The 19,224-nt window shown below is 41.2% G+C and overlaps 1 protein-coding gene across 1 annotated transcript in view; it reads left to right on the top strand.

Annotated features, from left to right (window-relative positions):
* Positions 1-113: 113 nt before the first annotated feature.
* Positions 114-19,224, top strand: part of LOC121369155 (ubiquitin-like modifier-activating enzyme ATG7) — a 40,188-nt gene continuing 21,077 nt past the window's right edge. The window contains exons 1-5 of the mRNA XM_041494041.1: positions 114-305; positions 3,685-3,739; positions 5,216-5,333; positions 5,957-6,034; positions 18,586-18,696. Coding sequence (XP_041349975.1) covers positions 164-305; positions 3,685-3,739; positions 5,216-5,333; positions 5,957-6,034; positions 18,586-18,696 — 504 coding nt within the window. The 5' untranslated portion in view covers positions 114-163. The remainder of the gene's footprint in view (positions 306-3,684; positions 3,740-5,215; positions 5,334-5,956; positions 6,035-18,585; positions 18,697-19,224) is intronic.

Below are 19,224 nucleotides of genomic sequence, written 5' to 3'. Positions count from 1 at the left end.
CACTCGACTGTATTCGTTACTTTTCATACCAGTTCTGGCCAATGGCTACGCAAACATTCCTAAAATGCCGATAACCGGAAGTTTCCGTAAACACGTGATCTTGAAAATGAAAATAGGCGGATATAAGTTATATTTTGCTGGCTAAATTTGTAAAACAGAAAAAATGGATACGGAAACTCCTCTACAGTTTGCACCATTCAGTAGTGCACTTGACACTGGCTTTTGGCAAAAACTATCTCAAAACAAATTGAATTTGTATGGACTTGATGAACAATCCAAACCTGTCAGTGGTTTTTATTTTAATGGTATAAAATCATGACTTTCAGTATCAGTTTTCTCCCAATTTTTAAAGTGACAGACCCTAAAGTACTAATCAAAATTATACCCAGGTGATTTTCCAGTCTTTATATATTATTTATGAAAATCTCTGGAATAAAAACCATAAAAATGTGTCAGTATTATTATGACCTGTTATGGTATTCAAATAACCGGTACAAAAAATGACAATAAATGACCTGTTATAGATAGAAATATGAGATGTATTTATAATTTTACTGCAAAACATATGTAATTTAAAACAGACTATAACACCCAGGTTGATATTGATTACACCTGACAGGTGAAATCACAAGTACTAAGCTAAGCAGAGGGGTGGTCTCAAGTACCAAGTGTAAGAATACATAGCAGTCCAGCATATTAAATCAAATAACTAAAATAATTATATACATTTGCTAACAACAAAATGACTTCTGTTGTGTCCATATAATCAATGTGCTAATAAATAATTTGTTCAAATCTTAATCTGACAAAGCAGTATATTGATCTTCATTGTATTGGAAAGGATAGGTATATTATTTCTGCTATCAATATTAACCTGGGTGTTATAGTATGTTTCAATTTACATATGTTTTGCAGCAAAATTGTAAATACATCTCATATTTCTATCTATAACAGGTCATTTATAGTTGTTGTTTTTTTTACCAGTTATTTGAATACCATAACAGGTCATAATAATACTAACACATTTTTATGGTTTTTATTCCAGAGATTTTCATAAATAATATATAAGACTGGAAAATCACCTGGGTATAATTTTGATTAATACTTTAGTTGTTAGACACTCTGGCGTATTTTTCACTATTAGAGTCGTTTTTAATAATTAAAATCAGACGTTGGTTATATTTTATTGTTTAGAACATCCAAAGTGTTTACAGTCATTCATGAAATACATGCGTGTACACCAGAGAATAGTCCAAAGGGACTTAAAGAAAGGGACAATTAAGGCATTTGGCCTGGTATGCATATTCAACGATATATAATGCACATTATTGCTTAATATCAACAAGTATAATCGTATAGTTAATTAATAAAACGGTTAAATGTGACGGCTATTATATATAACGGGCGCAGCCATTTTGTACCATCTCAGTGAGTACGCCCTACTTAACACGTAACGTCAGGAATGAGCCTTAGAACTAGAGAAACACAATCTACCTGTTTTTTGCGGGATGATAAATAGTCATACATTGCAATGTTCTGTAATAATACACATCCCAGTAAGCCAGCAATAAGTATATCCAGCACTATATATATAATTTTTCAATACAAAATAAAATACCATTGTCAAAGTGGCTACATAACAAGTTGAAATAATTAACAATGTTTTGTCCATGTATTAACCTACGCACGGAAATGCTACACAGAGTGTTTTCTTAGTTAATTGGTCTATGTTGTTAGTTGCTTCTACCTGTGATTCCTGATTGGCAGGTGTGTATTTGATTGGTAACCAGACAAGCCAATTAATTGACGCTGTCTAGACACAAAAATACATACCGGTATTGTGGAATATTACCAGTCATCCCTAAAATGGTAATGGACATAGTTTATTACTGTAAATAGTTCTGTAAAACTATTGATTAAGTAGACTTTTCCATCTAAAACCACAGAACTGACCAATTACGTAGTCCCAAAGAAAAGAAAATTATCACTTGGGTATCGTGGGTTGTCGTCTTTGCACCCAACATAGCGTATCAGTAGGCCTAATAGTGTACATTTTTCTTTTGGATTATTTAACAGAGAAAAATACTATAACCCCATTTTGTTCCGTTAATGCAACTTGAAATATATTTAGTTAAGTAGTTTATTATATTATTACGTAATTTATGCTGTTTTACAAGTCGGGTTGATCAAAGAAAAGCGCTGTGTCGAAAATTACTGCTTTTGTTTACACTGTACATACAGGAGCTGACGTCACTTCACCCCAAGCTATCCCACCAGACGTCACAAAAACTAAATAAAATGGCTGCCCCAAGTTAGCAGGAATAATCATGTTTTTTTATTAACTCTAAAATTACGCGTTCTTCATTTGCTAAAGTGTCAGTATGTGTTGGTGGTCCGGGTATGCAACTTTCCAACACATAAGGCTCTTGTTTGAGTTGACCCTCATTAATAATAAGTTTTAAAAAAGTAAATAAATGAAAGCCGTAAAATAAGTAATGACCTGTACTGACAATAATTTTTTTTTTTTATAATAATAAAAAATAATAATACCCCCTACAATAAACAAACAACAACAACCTTTAATGGCATACATATTAATAATGCTTATAGTGCAACCCACACAAAGCACATATATAGAAACAAAAATAACAAAATGAATAATCAGTTCCATTCAGTTCCGAAATATTTCTTTTTATTGGCTGTACATAAAATGTTTGATACAAATAATTGTCATTCTGCCATATTTTCATTCCGCATTTTCGATGTGCCAGGATAAAAATAATTTTTAAATGTGAAAATGTGTCATCTTCAAACATCTAATCCTGGAAAGGTTACCAAAGGTATTGTAATTAAAATTTTAGTCTAAAATTTATTAAAATATGTTGTTGTATGTGTTGAGGCTCTTAAATAAAGCACATATGCCTGATTTATTAAATCGTGATTGCAAATGGAAAATTCGATGCAATTGATAAACGTTATGGCACAGCAATAAACGTTTATCTTGATGAACTACGGTAGTGTCACTGTCTGTTAATTTAAAGTGTTAATTGAGGAATTCTTATTGCAGTGCATTAACTATTTATACACCATATCGGCATCCACTTTAAGTGTTTTGTCGATTACTGAGTAATTCTAGTTTACTTAAAAGGAAAAGGAAAACTCTTTTGGAAGTAATAAAATTAAAAGTTTTCAATTTTTTATGTACATTTTGTAAAAACATTTGTTAGTAAATGAATAAAACAACAATACTTACTCATTATGATAGTGTAAAATATTGTCAGCTGATGTAGTTTAAATTAATATTTCCTTGATTGGTTTATCCTTCTATGCCCTGTTCAGTATTTGATAACATTATTTTGTTAATTTGTGTAGGGCCTATACTAGCCTATAGTATTAGCTGGAAATCCATTTTGCTATAATTAAGCAAATATAATTTCAAAATCTGTGAGTAGATGACATTCTTAACTGGGGGTTAGTGATGTTCCAATAATTGATTATAACTGAAAATTGATTACTTGTCCAGAGTCTACCAATGTGATGACTGATTATAAAAATCTGTAATCAGTTATAAAAAATGTTAATAATAATTGTTCCTACAGTTTGAATGACAAAAAATGTTAATGGTAATTGTTCCTACAGTTTGAATGACAGAAAGGATATAAATTAAGTTATATTTATTTTCAGGAGATCCACCAGGAATGACTCCCCGTCTGTCTGTTGACTTTTCAGCTTTTGACAGGTATGGTATATCAACTATTACTAATTAATTCAAAATATGTCATTTTTTATTTTAAAAAAACAACCCATGTAACATTTTGTTGTGCTGAAACCATTTAACCCTCTAGAATTATGTAATAATTATGAAGATATACACACTCCACTTTCTCTGTCACTGTTTATGTGTTACATAATTTGACAACAGGATTTTCTTTTTATATTTTCATGTTGTTTTTTTAATTATAAATTCTAGAGAGAAAGCATTTCACTTGACAAACATCTTGCTCATTTCCCCATAAAGGTTTGTCATATATCAAACATGATAACCCCCCTTTATTTAACAACACCACTAGAGCACATTGATTAATAATAAATCGGCTATTGGATGTCAAATATTTGGTAATTCTGAAATATGGTCTTAAAGAACACCCGCTACATGTATCTAAATGTGTTGATCCAGTGATAGAAATAAAGACAAATTGTTCACTAGCCCTTACGGATATTTTTCACTTATAAGTGATGTATAAGTTGTTAATACTTTTCAAGTATAAGTGACTTATAAGTAAATGATTAGGATTTTGTGTGCAAATGAGGTATCACTTATACAAAGTATATAGGCCACGTTCCAACCAGTGCACCACGACTGGTACAACAAAGGTCATGGTATGTGCTATCCTGTCTATGGGATGGTGCATATAAAAGATCCCTTGCTGCTAATCGAAAAGAGTAGCCCATGAAGTGGCGACAGTGGATTTCCTCTCTCAATATCTGTGTGGTCCTTAACCATATGTCCGATGCCATATAACCATAAATAAAATGTGCTGAGTGCATCATTCAATAAAACATTTCCTTTCACTAGGCCACTGGACAAGTACATCTACAAAGCTACTTGACTGTCAATACATGTATTTTCACCTGTCCAAATAAATGGTTTGTTTAATTAAGGTACAAGGATGATGTTTTTGACTGCTCAAAATGAAACTGCTATTAAAATTTTAACTTTTCCATAGGACAACCATTGAGGTAACATTTCAGGGCTAGCTCTGGGTCAGCAGACAATTGCGCCAAATTATCTGTTAAACTTCAAAGATTGCAGAAACCCCCCAGTTATTTTGTAACAAAATATCAATTATTATATGAAATTATTTTGCAGAATTAAAATAAAATTCGCCAATTGTTTTTGAAATTCGCAATTGGTGAATTTGATGAGTGCCAGAACGTACTAGTCCTGAATTTGTTTGTCCTAGCACATTATCACTTTTCAGGACAAACAGACAGGTGCTTATTTCAAATGCTGTCTCCTAATGGTTCTTTCTCAAACTAGCTTTAGTATTTATTTGTTAAGCATTTCAATAAAACAGTGGGTTAAAACATGATTAAAACTAGACTATTAGAATAATTTCCACATATGCATTTACATTAAAAGGTTTTGAAATATATTTTATCCTAACAAACACATACATGTTCTAGTACATACTGATCTATTTTTAACTTTCAGTGACCCTACAATTACGCCTCGTTTTTTTCTGGCCCATGGAACTCTTCACAACACAAACACTTTGCAGAAGTTTAAGGAGTGTGATAAAAAAGAACTTCTGGACACTGAAGGCAAACAAGTAAACAATAACATATTGTTTTCTTAACATGAAATTTAATCACCAAATTTATATCAGTTTTATAATCACAAAAGCTGTTGATGCATGGTATTGTAGTGTAGTGTATTATAGGCACTGTGTGACTTGTGGACCAATACTTTTGACAACAGCACCCACAGTGTCTGTTAGAGTTATCTCACCTTTGGTCCATATCAGTCTAGATTCTCACTATTCTACCAGCTTGGGTCACCAGTGCATCCAGCAGAAGCCGGAGTTCCCATTGGTGTAGCTCTCTGGGTCATTGAGACATACAAGACTCTTCACCATGTCAAGGAATGGACTATGAATGGGTTTTAATTTGTAAAAATGCAATGAAATTAGGAAAGGAAATGAATATTTATTTGGTGAAAACTCTCCCTTTCGCCCCCTCCCGCATCCAACTCCTTTTTTAAAAGTCATTATTAAGAGCTTAATAATAAGCACAATTTTGTTTTCCTATTTGTTCTCATGTATATATAAGTAGTTTTGGACTCCACTCCCACAAAACATCCTGGATTCGTGCTTGATGTTACAATTTAGTAACAGACTCGGGACAGTTTCTTTCAGAAGTTTTGTTAATGAACTCCTCTTTGTATAATTTTCAGATCTGGGAAGATATTCAGTCTGGGAAAGTTCTACAAGAACCAGCTTACTTGGCTCGCTTTCTGGCCTTAACCCATGCTGTAAGTGGCAATCAGTAAATAGTTAAACATCAGCTCTCTGTACAGGGAAGGGTGGGACTTAACCCATGCTGTAAGTGGCAATCAGTAAATAGTTAAACACCAGCTCTCTGTACAGGGAAGGGTGGGACTTAACCCATGCTGTAAGTGGCAATCGGTAAATAGTTAAACACCAGCTCTCTGTACAGGGAAGGGTGGGACTTAACCCATGCTGTAAGTGGCAATCAGTAAATAGTTAAACATCAGCTCTCTGTGCAGGGAAGGGTGGGACTTAACCCATGCTGTAAGTGGCAATCGGTAAATAGTTAAACACCAGCTCTCTGTACAGGGAAGGGTGGGACTTAACCCATGCTGTAAGTGGCAATCGGTAAATAGTTAAACACCAGCTCTCTGTACAGGGAAGGGTGGGACTTAACCCATGCTGTAAGTGGCAATCGGTAAATAGTTAAACACCAGCTCTCTGTACAGGGAAGGGCGGGACTTAACCCATGCTGTAAGTGGCAATCAGTAAATAGTTAAACACCAGCTCTCTGTACAGGGAAGGGCGGGACTTAACCCATGCTGTAAGTGGCAATCAGTAAATAGTTAAACATCAGCTCTCTGTGCAGGGAAGGGTGGGACTTAACCCATGCTGTAAGTGGCAATCAGTAAATAGTTAAACATCAGCTCTCTGTGCAGGGAAGGGTGGGACTTAACCCATGCTGTAAGTGGCAATCAGTAAATAGTTAAACACCAGCTCTCTGTGCAGGGAAGGGTGGGACTTAACCCATGCTGTAAGTGGCAATCAGTAAATAGTTAAACACCAGCTCTCTGTGCAGGGAAGGGTGGGACTTAACCCATGCTGTAAGTGGCAATCAGTAAATAGTTAAACACCAGCTCTCTGTACAGGGAAGGGTGGGACTTAACCCATGCTGTAAGTGGCAATCAGTAAATAGTTAAACATCAGCTCTCTGTACAGGGAAGGGCGGGACTTAACCCATGCTGTAAGTGGCAATCAGTAAATAGTTAAACACCAGCTCTCTGTGCAGGGAAGGGTGGGACTTAACCCATGCTGTAAGTGACAATCAGTAAATAGTTCAACATCAGCTGTCTGTGAAGGGAAGGGCAGGACTTAACCCATGCTGTAAGTGGCAATCAGTAAATAGTTAAACATCAGCTGTCTGTGAAGGGAAGGGCGGGACTTAACCCATGCTGTAAGTGGCAATCAGTAAATAGTTAAACACCAGCTCTCTGTGCAGGGAAGGGTGGGACTTAACCCATGCTGTAAGTGGCAATCGGTAAATAGTTAAACACCAGCTCTCTGTACAGGGAAGGGTGGGACTTAACCCATGCTGTAAGTGGCAATCGGTAAATAGTTAAACACCAGCTCTCTGTACAGGGAAGGGTGGGACTTAACCCATGCTGTAAGTGGCAATCGGTAAATAGTTAAACACCAGCTCTCTGTACAGGGAAGGGCGGGACTTAACCCATGCTGTAAGTGGCAATCAGTAAATAGTTAAACACCAGCTCTCTGTACAGGGAAGGGCGGGACTTAACCCATGCTGTAAGTGGCAATCAGTAAATAGTTAAACATCAGCTCTCTGTGCAGGGAAGGGTGGGACTTAACCCATGCTGTAAGTGGCAATCAGTAAATAGTTAAACATCAGCTCTCTGTGCAGGGAAGGGTGGGACTTAACCCATGCTGTAAGTGGCAATCAGTAAATAGTTAAACACCAGCTCTCTGTGCAGGGAAGGGTGGGACTTAACCCATGCTGTAAGTGGCAATCAGTAAATAGTTAAACACCAGCTCTCTGTGCAGGGAAGGGTGGGACTTAACCCATGCTGTAAGTGGCAATCAGTAAATAGTTAAACACCAGCTCTCTGTACAGGGAAGGGTGGGACTTAACCCATGCTGTAAGTGGCAATCAGTAAATAGTTAAACACCAGCTCTCTGTACAGGGAAGGGCGGGACTTAACCCATGCTGTAAGTGGCAATCAGTAAATAGTTAAACACCAGCTCTCTGTGCAGGGAAGGGCGGGACTTAACCCATGCTGTAAGTGGCAATCAGTAAATAGTTAAACACCAGCTCTCTGTGCAGGGAAGGGTGGGACTTAACCCATGCTGTAAGTGACAATCAGTAAATAGTTAAACATCAGCTGTCTGTGAAGGGAAGGGCAGGACTTAACCCATGCTGTAAGTGGCAATCAGTAAATAGTTAAACATCAGCTGTCTGTGAAGGGAAGGGCGGGACTTAACCCATGCTGTAAGTGGCAATCAGTAAATAGTTAAACACCAGCTCTCTGTACAGGGAAGGGCGGGACTTAACCCATGCTGTAAGTGGCAATCAGTAAATAGTTAAACACCAGCTGTCTGTGCAGGGAAGGGCGGGACTTAACCCATGCTGTAAGTGACAATCAGTAAATAGTTAAACACCAGCTGTCTGTGCAGGGAAGGGCGGGACTTAACCCATGCTGTAAGTGGCAATCGGTAAATAGTTAAACATCAGCTGTCTGTGCAGGGAAGGGTGGGACTTAACCCATGCTGTAAGTGGCAATCGGTAAATAGTTAAACATCAGCTGTCTGTGCAGGGAAGGGCGGGACTTAACCCATGCTGTAAGTGACAATCGGTAAATAGTTAAACATCAGCTGTCTGTGCAGGGAAGGGCGGGACTTAACCCATGCTGTAAGTGGCAATCGGTAAATAGTTAAACACCAGCTCTCTGTACAGGGAAGGGCGGGACTTAACCCATGCTGTAAGTGGCAATCAGTAAATAGTTAAACATCAGCTCTCTGTGCAGGGAAGGGCAGGACTTAACCCATGCTGTAAGTGACAATCAGTAAATAGTTAAACATCAGCTGTCTGTGCAGGGAAGGGCGGGACTTAACCCATGCTGTAAGTGACAATCAGTAAATAGTTAAACATCAGCTGTCTGTGCAGGGAAGGGCGGGACTTAACCCATGCTGTAAGTGGCAATCAGTAAATAGTTAAACATCAGCTGTCTGTGCAGGGAAGGGCGGGACTTAACCCATGCTGTAAGTGGCAATCGGTAAATAGTTAAACATCAGCTGTCTGTGCAGGGAAGGGCGGGACTTAACCCATGCTGTAAGTGGCAATCAGTAAATAGTTAAACATCAGCTGTCTGTGCAGGGAAGGGCGGGACTTAACCCATGCTGTAAGTGGCAATCAGTAAATAGTTAAACATCAGCTGTCTGTGCAGGGAAGGGCGGGACTTAACCCATGCTGTAAGTGGCAATCAGTAAATAGTTAAACATCAGCTGTCTGTGCAGGGAAGGGCGGGACTTAACCCATGCTGTAAGTGGCAATCAGTAAATAGTTAAACATCAGCTGTCTGTGCAGGGAAGGGCGGGACTTAACCCATGCTGTAAGTGGCAATCAGTAAATAGTTAAACATCAGCTGTCTGTGCAGGGAAGGGCAGGACTTAACCCATGCTGTAAGTGACAATCAGTAAATAGTTAAACATCAGCTGTCTGTGAAGGGAAGGGCAGGACCTAACCCATGCTGTAAGTGACAGTCAGTAAATAGTTAAACATCAGCTGTCTGTGCAGGGAAGGGCAGGACCTAATCCATGCTGTAAGTGACAGTCAGTAAATAGTTAAACATCAGCTCTCTGTACAGGGAAGGGCGGGACTTAACCCATGCTGTAAGTGACAGTCAGTAAATAGTTAAACATCAGCTCTCTGTACAGGGAAGGGCAGGACTTAACCCATGCTGTAAGTGACAATCAGTAAATAGTTAAACATCAGCTGTCTGTGAAGGGAAGGGCAGGACCTAACCCATGCTGTAAGTGACAGTCAGTAAATAGTTAAACATCAGCTCTCTGTGCAGGGAAGGGCAGGACTTAACCCATGCTGTAAGTGACAATCAGTAAATAGTTAAACATCAGCTCTCTGTACAGCGAAGGGCAGGACTTAACCCATGCTGTAAGTGGCAATCAGTAAATAGTTAAACATCAGCTGTCTGTGCAGGGAAGGGCGGGACTTAACCCATGCTGTAAGTGGCAATCAGTAAATAGTTAAACATCAGCTGTCTGTGCAGGGAAGGGCGGGACTTAACCCATGCTGTAAGTGACAATCAGTAAATAGTTAAACATCAGCTGTCTGTGAAGGGAAGGGCAGGACTTAACCCATGCTGTAAGTGACAGTCAGTAAATAGTTAAACATCAGCTCTCTGTACAGGGAAGGGCGGGACTTAACCCATGCTGTAAGTGACAGTCAGTAAATAGTTAAACATCAACTGTCTGTGCAGGGAAGGACGGGACTTAACCCATGCTGTAAGTGACAGTCAGTAAATAGTTAAACATCAGCTCTCTGTACAGGGAAGGGCGGGACTTAACCCATGCTGTAAGTGGCAATCAGTAAATAGTTAAACATCAGCTCTCTGTGCAGGGAAGGGCAGGACTTAATCCATGCTGTAAGTGACAATCAGTAAATAGTTAAATATCAGCTCTCTGTGCAGGGAAGGGCAGGACTTAATCCATGCTGTAAGTGACAATCAGTAAATAGTTAAACACCAGCTCTCTGTACAGGGAAGGGCGGGACTTAACCCATGCTGTAAGTGGCAATCAGTAAATAGTTAAACATCAGCTCTCTGTGCAGGGAAGGGCAGGACTTAATCCATGCTGTAAGTGACAATCAGTAAATAGTTAAACATCAGCTGTCTGTGCAGGGAAGGGCGGGACTTAACCCATGCTGTAAGTGACAATCAGTAAATAGTTAAACATCAGCTGTCTGTGCAGGGAAGGGCGGGACTTAACCCATGCTGTAAGTGGCAATCAGTAAATAGTTAAACATCAGCTGTCTGTGCAGGGAAGGGCGGGACTTAACCCATGCTGTAAGTGGCAATCGGTAAATAGTTAAACATCAGCTGTCTGTGCAGGGAAGGGCGGGACTTAACCCATGCTGTAAGTGGCAATCGGTAAATAGTTAAACATCAGCTGTCTGTGCAGGGAAGGGCGGGACTTAACCCATGCTGTAAGTGGCAATCAGTAAATAGTTAAACATCAGCTGTCTGTGCAGGGAAGGGCGGGACTTAACCCATGCTGTAAGTGGCAATCAGTAAATAGTTAAACATCAGCTGTCTGTGCAGGGAAGGGCGGGACTTAACCCATGCTGTAAGTGGCAATCAGTAAATAGTTCAACATCAGCTGTCTGTGCAGGGAAGGGCGGGACTTAACCCATGCTGTAAGTGGCAATCAGTAAATAGTTAAACATCAGCTGTCTGTGCAGGGAAGGGCGGGACTTAACCCATGCTGTAAGTGGCAATCAGTAAATAGTTAAACATCAGCTGTCTGTGCAGGGAAGGGCGGGACTTAACCCATGCTGTAAGTGGCAGTCAGTAAATAGTTAAACATCAGCTGTCTGTGCAGGGAAGGGCAGGACTTAACCCATGCTGTAAGTGACAATCAGTAAATAGTTAAACATCAGCTGTCTGTGCAGGGAAGGGCAGGACTTAACCCATGCTGTAAGTGACAGTCAGTAAATAGTTAAACATCAGCTGTCTGTGAAGGGAAGGGCAGGACCTAACCCATGCTGTAAGTGACAGTCAGTAAATAGTTAAACATCAGCTGTCTGTGCAGGGAAGGGCGGGACTTAATCCATGCTGTAAGTGACAGTCAGTAAATAGTTAAACATCAGCTCTCTGTGCAGGGAAGGGCGGGACTTAACCCATGCTGTAAGTGACAGTCAGTAAATAGTTAAACATCAGCTCTCTGTGCAGGGAAGGGCAGGACTTAATCCATGCTGTAAGTGACAATCAGTAAATAGTTAAACATCAGCTGTCTGTGCAGGGAAGGGCAGGACTTAACCCATGCTGTAAGTGGCAATCAGTAAATAGTTAAACATCAGCTGTCTGTGCAGGGAAGGGCGGGACTTAACCCATGCTGTAAGTGGCAATCAGTAAATAGTTAAACATCAGCTGTCTGTGCAGGGAAGGGCGGGACTTAACCCATGCTGTAAGTGACAGTCAGTAAATAGTTAAACATCAGCTGTCTGTGAAGGGAAGGGCAGGACTTAACCCATGCTGTAAGTGACAGTCAGTAAATAGTTAAACATCAACTGTCTGTGCAGGGAAGGGCGGGACTTAACCCATGCTGTAAGTGACAGTCAGTAAATAGTTAAACATCAACTGTCTGTGCAGGGAAGGGCGGGACTTAACCCATGCTGTAAGTGACAGTCAGTAAATAGTTAAACATCAGCTCTCTGTGCAGGGAAGGGCGGGACTTAACCCATGCTGTAAGTGGCAATCAGTAAATAGTTAAACATCAGCTCTCTGTGCAGGGAAGGGCAGGACTTAATCCATGCTGTAAGTGACAATCAGTAAATAGTTAAACATCAGCTCTCTGTGCAGCGAAGGGCAGGACTTAACCCATGCTGTAAGTGGCAATCAGTAAATAGTTAAACATCAGCTGTCTGTGCAGGGAAGGGCGGGACTTAACCCACGCTGTAAGTGACAATCGGTAAATAGTTAAACATCAGCTGTCTGTGCAGGGAAGGGCGGGACTTAACCCACGCTGTAAGTGACAATCGGTAAATAGTTAAACATCAGCTCTCTGTGCAGGGAAGGGCGGGACTTAACCCATGCTGTAAGTGGCAATCGGTAAATAGTTAAACATCAGCTGTCTGTGCAGGGAAGGGCGGGACTTAACCCATGCTGTAAGTGACAATCAGTAAATAGTTAAACATCAGCTGTCTGTGAAGGGAAGGGCAGGACTTAACCCATGCTGTAAGTGACAGTCAGTAAATAGTTAAACATCAGCTCTCTGTACAGGGAAGGGCGGGACTTAACCCATGCTGTAAGTGACAGTCAGTAAATAGTTAAACATCAGCTCTCTGTACAGGGAAGGGCGGGACTTAACCCATGCTGTAAGTGACAGTCAGTAAATAGTTAAACATCAGCTCTCTGTGCAGGGAAGGGCAGGACTTAATCCATGCTGTAAGTGACAATCGGTAAATAGTTAAACATCAGCTGTCTGTGCAGGGAAGGGCGGGACTTAACCCACGCTGTAAGTGGCAATCGGTAAATAGTTAAACATCAGCTGTCTGTGCAGGGAAGGGCGGGACTTAACCCACGCTGTAAGTGGCAATCGGTAAATAGTTAAACATCAGCTGTCTGTGCAGGGAAGGGCGGGACTTAACCCACGCTGTAAGTGGCAATCGGTAAATAGTTAAACATCAGCTGTCTGTGCAGGGAAGGGCGGGACTTAACCCACGCTGTAAGTGACAATCGGTAAATAGTTAAACATCAGCTGTCTGTGCAGGGAAGGGCAGGACTTAACCCATGCTGTAAGTGGCAATCAGTAAATAGTTAAACATCAGCTCTCTGTACAGGGAAGGGCAGGACTTAACCCATGCTGTAAGTGGCAATCAGTAAATAGTTAAACATCAGCTCTCTGTACAGGGAAGGGCGGGACTTAACCCATGCTGTAAGTGGCAATCAGTAAATAGTTAAACATCAGCTGTCTGTGCAGGGAAGGGCGGGACTTAACCCATGCTGTAAGTGGCAATCAGTAAATAGTTAAACATCAGCTGTCTGTGCAGGGAAGGGCAGGACTTAACCCATGCTGTAAGTGACAATCAGTAAATAGTTAAACATCAGCTGTCTGTGAAGGGAAGGGCAGGACCTAACCCATGCTGTAAGTGACAGTCAGTAAATAGTTAAACATCAGCTGTCTGTGCAGGGAAGGGCAGGACTTAATCCATGCTGTAAGTGACAGTCAGTAAATAGTTAAACATCAGCTCTCTGTGCAGGGAAGGGCGGGACTTAACCCATGCTGTAAGTGACAGTCAGTAAATAGTTAAACATCAGCTCTCTGTGCAGGGAAGGGCAGGACTTAACCCATGCTGTAAGTGACAATCAGTAAATAGTTAAACATCAGCTCTCTGTACAGCGAAGGGCAGGACTTAACCCATGCTGTAAGTGGCAATCAGTAAATAGTTAAACATCAGCTGTCTGTGAAGGGAAGGGCAGGACTTAACCCATGCTGTAAGTGACAGTCAGTAAATAGTTAAACATCAGCTCTCTGTACAGGGAAGGGCGGGACTTAACCCATGCTGTAAGTGACAGTCAGTAAATAGTTAAACATCAACTGTCTGTGCAGGGAAGGGCGGGACTTAACCCATGCTGTAAGTGACAGTCAGTAAATAGTTAAACATCAGCTCTCTGTACAGGGAAGGGCGGGACTTAACCCATGCTGTAAGTGGCAATCAGTAAATAGTTAAACATCAGCTCTCTGTGCAGGGAAGGGCAGGACTTAATCCATGCTGTAAGTGACAATCAGTAAATAGTTAAACATCAGCTCTCTGTGCAGGGAAGGGCAGGACTTAATCCATGCTGTAAGTGACAATCAGTAAATAGTTAAACACCAGCTCTCTGTACAGGGAAGGGCGGGACTTAACCCATGCTGTAAGTGGCAATCAGTAAATAGTTAAACATCAGCTCTCTGTGCAAGGAAGGGCGGGACTTAATCCATGCTGTAAGTGACAATCAGTAAATAGTTAAACATCAGCTGTCTGTGCAGGGAAGGGCGGGACTTAACCCATGCTGTAAGTGACAATCAGTAAATAGTTAAACATCAGCTGTCTGTGCAGGGAAGGGCGGGACTTAACCCATGCTGTAAGTGGCAATCAGTAAATAGTTAAACATCAGCTGTCTGTGCAGGGAAGGGCGGGACTTAACCCATGCTGTAAGTGGCAATCGGTAAATAGTTAAACATCAGCTGTCTGTGCAGGGAAGGGCGGGACTTAACCCATGCTGTAAGTGGCAATCGGTAAATAGTTAAACATCAGCTGTCTGTGCAGGGAAGGGCGGGACTTAACCCATGCTGTAAGTGGCAATCAGTAAATAGTTAAACATCAGCTGTCTGTGCAGGGAAGGGCGGGACTTAACCCATGCTGTAAGTGGCAATCAGTAAATAGTTAAACATCAGCTGTCTGTGCAGGGAAGGGCGGGACTTAACCCATGCTGTAAGTGGCAATCAGTAAATAGTTAAACATCAGCTGTCTGTGCAGGGAAGGGCGGGACTTAACCCATGCTGTAAGTGGCAATCAGTAAATAGTTAAACATCAGCTGTCTGTGCAGGGAAGGGCGGGACTTAACCCATGCTGTAAGTGGCAATCAGTAAATAGTTAAACATCAGCTGTCTGTGCAGGGAAGGGCAGGACTTAACCCATGCTGTAAGTGGCAATCAGTAAATAGTTAAACATCAGCTGTCTGTGCAGGGAAGGGCAGGACTTAACCCATGCTGTAAGTGACAATCAGTAAATAGTTAAACATCAGCTGTCTGTGCAGGGAAGGGCAGGACTTAACCCATGCTGTAAGTGACAATCAGTAAATAGTTAAACATCAGCTGTCTGTGAAGGGAAGGGCAGGACCTAACCCATGCTGTAAGTGACAGTCAGTAAATAGTTAAACATCAGCTGTCTGTGAAGGGAAGGGCAGGACCTAACCCATGCTGTAAGTGACCGTCAGTAAATAGTTAAACATCAGCTGTCTGTGCAGGGAAGGGCGGGACTTAATCCATGCTGTAAGTGACAGTCAGTAAATAGTTAAACATCAGCTCTCTGTGCAGGGAAGGGCGGGACTTAACCCATGCTGTAAGTGACAGTCAGTAAATAGTTAAACATCAGCTCTCTGTGCAGGGAAGGGCGGGACTTAACCCATGCTGTAAGTGACAGTCAGTAAATAGTTAAACATCAGCTCTCTGTGCAGGGAAGGGCAGGACTTAATCCATGCTGTAAGTGACAATCAGTAAATAGTTAAACATCAGCTCTCTGTACAGCGAAGGGCAGGACTTAACCCATGCTGTAAGTGGCAATCAGTAAATAGTTAAACATCAGCTGTCTGTGCAGGGAAGGGCGGGACTTAACCCATGCTGTAAGTGACAATCAGTAAATAGTTAAACATCAGCTGTCTGTGAAGGGAAGGGCAGGACTTAACCCATGCTGTAAGTGACAGTCAGTAAATAGTTAAACATCAACTGTCTGTGCAGGGAAGGGCGGGACTTAACCCATGCTGTAAGTGACAGTCAGTAAATAGTTAAACATCAACTGTCTGTGCAGGGAAGGGCGGGACTTAACCCATGCTGTAAGTGACAGTCAGTAAATAGTTAAACATCAGCTCTCTGTGCAGGGAAGGGCGGGACTTAACCCATGCTGTAAGTGGCAATCAGTGAATAGTTAAACATCAGCTCTCTGTGCAGGGAAGGGCGGGACTTAACCCATGCTGTAAGTGGCAATCAGTAAATAGTTAAACATCAGCTCTCTGTGCAGGGAAGGGCAGGACTTAATCCATGCTGTAAGTGACAATCAGTAAATAGTTAAACATCAGCTCTCTGTGCAGCGAAGGGCAGGACTTAACCCATGCTGTAAGTGGCAATCAGTAAATAGTTAAACATCAGCTGTCTGTGCAGGGAAGGGCGGGACTTAACCCACGCTGTAAGTGACAATCGGTAAATAGTTAAACATCAGCTGTCTGTGCAGGGAAGGGCGGGACTTAACCCACGCTGTAAGTGACAATCGGTAAATAGTTAAACATCAGCTCTCTGTGCAGGGAAGGGCGGGACTTAACCCACGCTGTAAGTGGCAATCGGTAAATAGTTAAACATCAGCTGTCTGTGCAGGGAAGGGCGGGACTTAACCCACGCTGTAAGTGACAATCGGTAAATAGTTAAACATCAGCTGTCTGTGAAGGGAAGGGCAGGACTTAACCCACGCTGTAAGTGACAGTCAGTAAATAGTTAAACATCAGCTCTCTGTACAGGGAAGGGCGGGACTTAACCCATGTTGTAAGTGACAGTCAGTAAATAGTTAAACATCAGCTCTCTGTACAGGGAAGGGCGGGACTTAACCCATGCTGTAAGTGACAGTCAGTAAATAGTTAAACATCAGCTCTCTGTGCAGGGAAGGGCAGGACTTAATCCATGCTGTAAGTGACAATCGGTAAATAGTTAAACATCAGCTGTCTGTGCAGGGAAGGTCGGGACTTAACCCACGCTGTAAGTGGCAATCGGTAAATAGTTAAACATCAGCTGTCTGTGCAGGGAAGGGCGGGACTTAACCCACGCTGTAAGTGACAATCGGTAAATAGTTAAACATCAGCTCTCTGTACAGGGAAGGGCAGGACTTAACCCATGCTGTAAGTGGCAATCAGTAAATAGTTAAACATCAGCTCTCTGTACAGGGAAGGGCGGGACTTAACCCATGCTGTAAGTGGCAATCAGTAAATAGTTAAACATCAGCTGTCTTTGCAGGGAAGGGCGGGACTTAACCCATGCTGTAAGTGGCAATCAGTAAATAGTTAAACACCAGCTCTCTGTGCAGGGAAGGGCAGGACTTAACCCATGCTGTAAGTGACAATCAGTAAATAGTTAAACACCAGCTCTCTGTACAGGGAAGGGCGGGACTTAACCCATGCTGTAAGTGACAATCAGTAAATAGTTAAACATCAGCTGTCTGTGCAGGGAAGGGCAGGACTTAACCCATGCTGTAAGTGGCAATCAGTAAATAGTTAAACATCAGCTGTCTGTGCAGGGAAGGGCGGGACTTAACCCATGCTGTAAGTGACAGTCAGTAAATAGTTAAACATCAGCTGTCTGTGCAGGGAAGGGCGGGACTTAACCCATGCTGTAAGTGGCAATCAGTAAATAGTTAAACATCAGCTGTCTGTGAAGGGAAGGGCGGGACTTAACCCATGCTGTAAGTGACAATCAGTAAATAGTTAAACATCAGCTGTCTGTGAAGGGAAGGGCGGGACTTAACCCATGCTGTAAGTGACAGTCAGTAAATAGTTAAACATCAGCTGTCTGTGAAGGGAAGGGCGGGACTTAACCCATGCTGTAAGTGACAGTCAGTAAATAGTTAAACATCAGCTGTCTGTGCAGGGAAGGGCGGGACTTAACCCATGCTGTAAGTGGCAATCAGTAAATAGTTAAACATCAGCTGTCTGTGCAGGGAAGGGCGGGACTTAACCCAGTGGTAAAGCACTCGTTTGATGCACGGTTGGTTTGGGATCAATCCACATTGGTGGGCCTTTTTGGTTATTTCTCATTCCAACCAGTGCACCACAACTGATATATGAAAGGCTGTGATATGTGCAGGGTTTCTACCAGAGGGTAAAACGGGTATGTTGCCATACCCAGATTTTTTTGCAGATTTTTTGGGATTGATATATGTACTTTACCATTAGATAGGACAGTACATACCACAGTCTTTGATGTACAAGTCTACAATACATTTTGACCTTTATATTTTAGAAAGCCTTTTTAAGGCCCAAAACCACTGGAGCTGATGCTAAGATTGATCCCCATTGGGCTATTTCTCGTTCCAGCCAGTGCACCACAACTGGTATATCAAAGGCTGTGGTATGTGCTTTACTGTCTATGGGATGGTTGCATATATAACAGATCCCTAAAGATCCAAAGCTACTAATGTCAAAATTACAAACATGTTTGACATCCAATAGCCGATGATTCAATCAGTGTGCACTGGTGGTGTTATTAACCGAAACTAACTTTAACTATTCAATATTGGTCACTTTTGTTCAATTTTTTCTCACAGGATTTGAAGAAGTATGACTACTACTACTGGTTTGCCTATCCGTGTCTAGCATTGCCCGATGTTTTAATAGTTTCCAACAATACACTGGATGAGACATTTACGCCGAAACAGGTAATACATGTAATAGAACAATAGTTCTCCCATCCCTAGCTATATAGGACAGAGTTATCCCATGAAAGAAAGCTATTATAGATATTTTTATCTTTCATATGCTATGACATCATTGCGTTTAACATGGGGGAGTATTACATCATTGGTAATATATGACGTAATATTAATACAAGTTGGTGATTTGAGATCATCAGACCACATTTTTAGTTTGATATTTTGTTGTAAAATTATAAAAGCTGTCATGTTAATTTGTAGTGTTAAATTATATTTGACACATTAAACAAACACGGTAAATACGATAGTTTGGTTTGATTATGATAAAATGGTCAAATAAAGAAGTTACTTTTTCAACCATCTTTGCCAGTTCATGTTATATATAAAGATTATTATACAAGCTTGTGTATCATACTGATTTTATGAAACGAGTATCAGGATTATTGTATTACCCGAGCGAGAGCGAGAGTAATACATGAATCCTGACATGAGTTTCGTAAAATCAGTACAACTCACACGCAAGTGTAATAATTC

The sequence above is a fragment of the Gigantopelta aegis genome, chromosome 3, assembly GCF_016097555.1.
Source record: "Gigantopelta aegis isolate Gae_Host chromosome 3, Gae_host_genome, whole genome shotgun sequence".
In the NCBI taxonomy this organism is placed as follows: Eukaryota; Metazoa; Mollusca; class Gastropoda; order Neomphalida; family Peltospiridae; genus Gigantopelta; species Gigantopelta aegis.
This window is presented reverse-complemented; position numbering and strand designations above follow the sequence as displayed.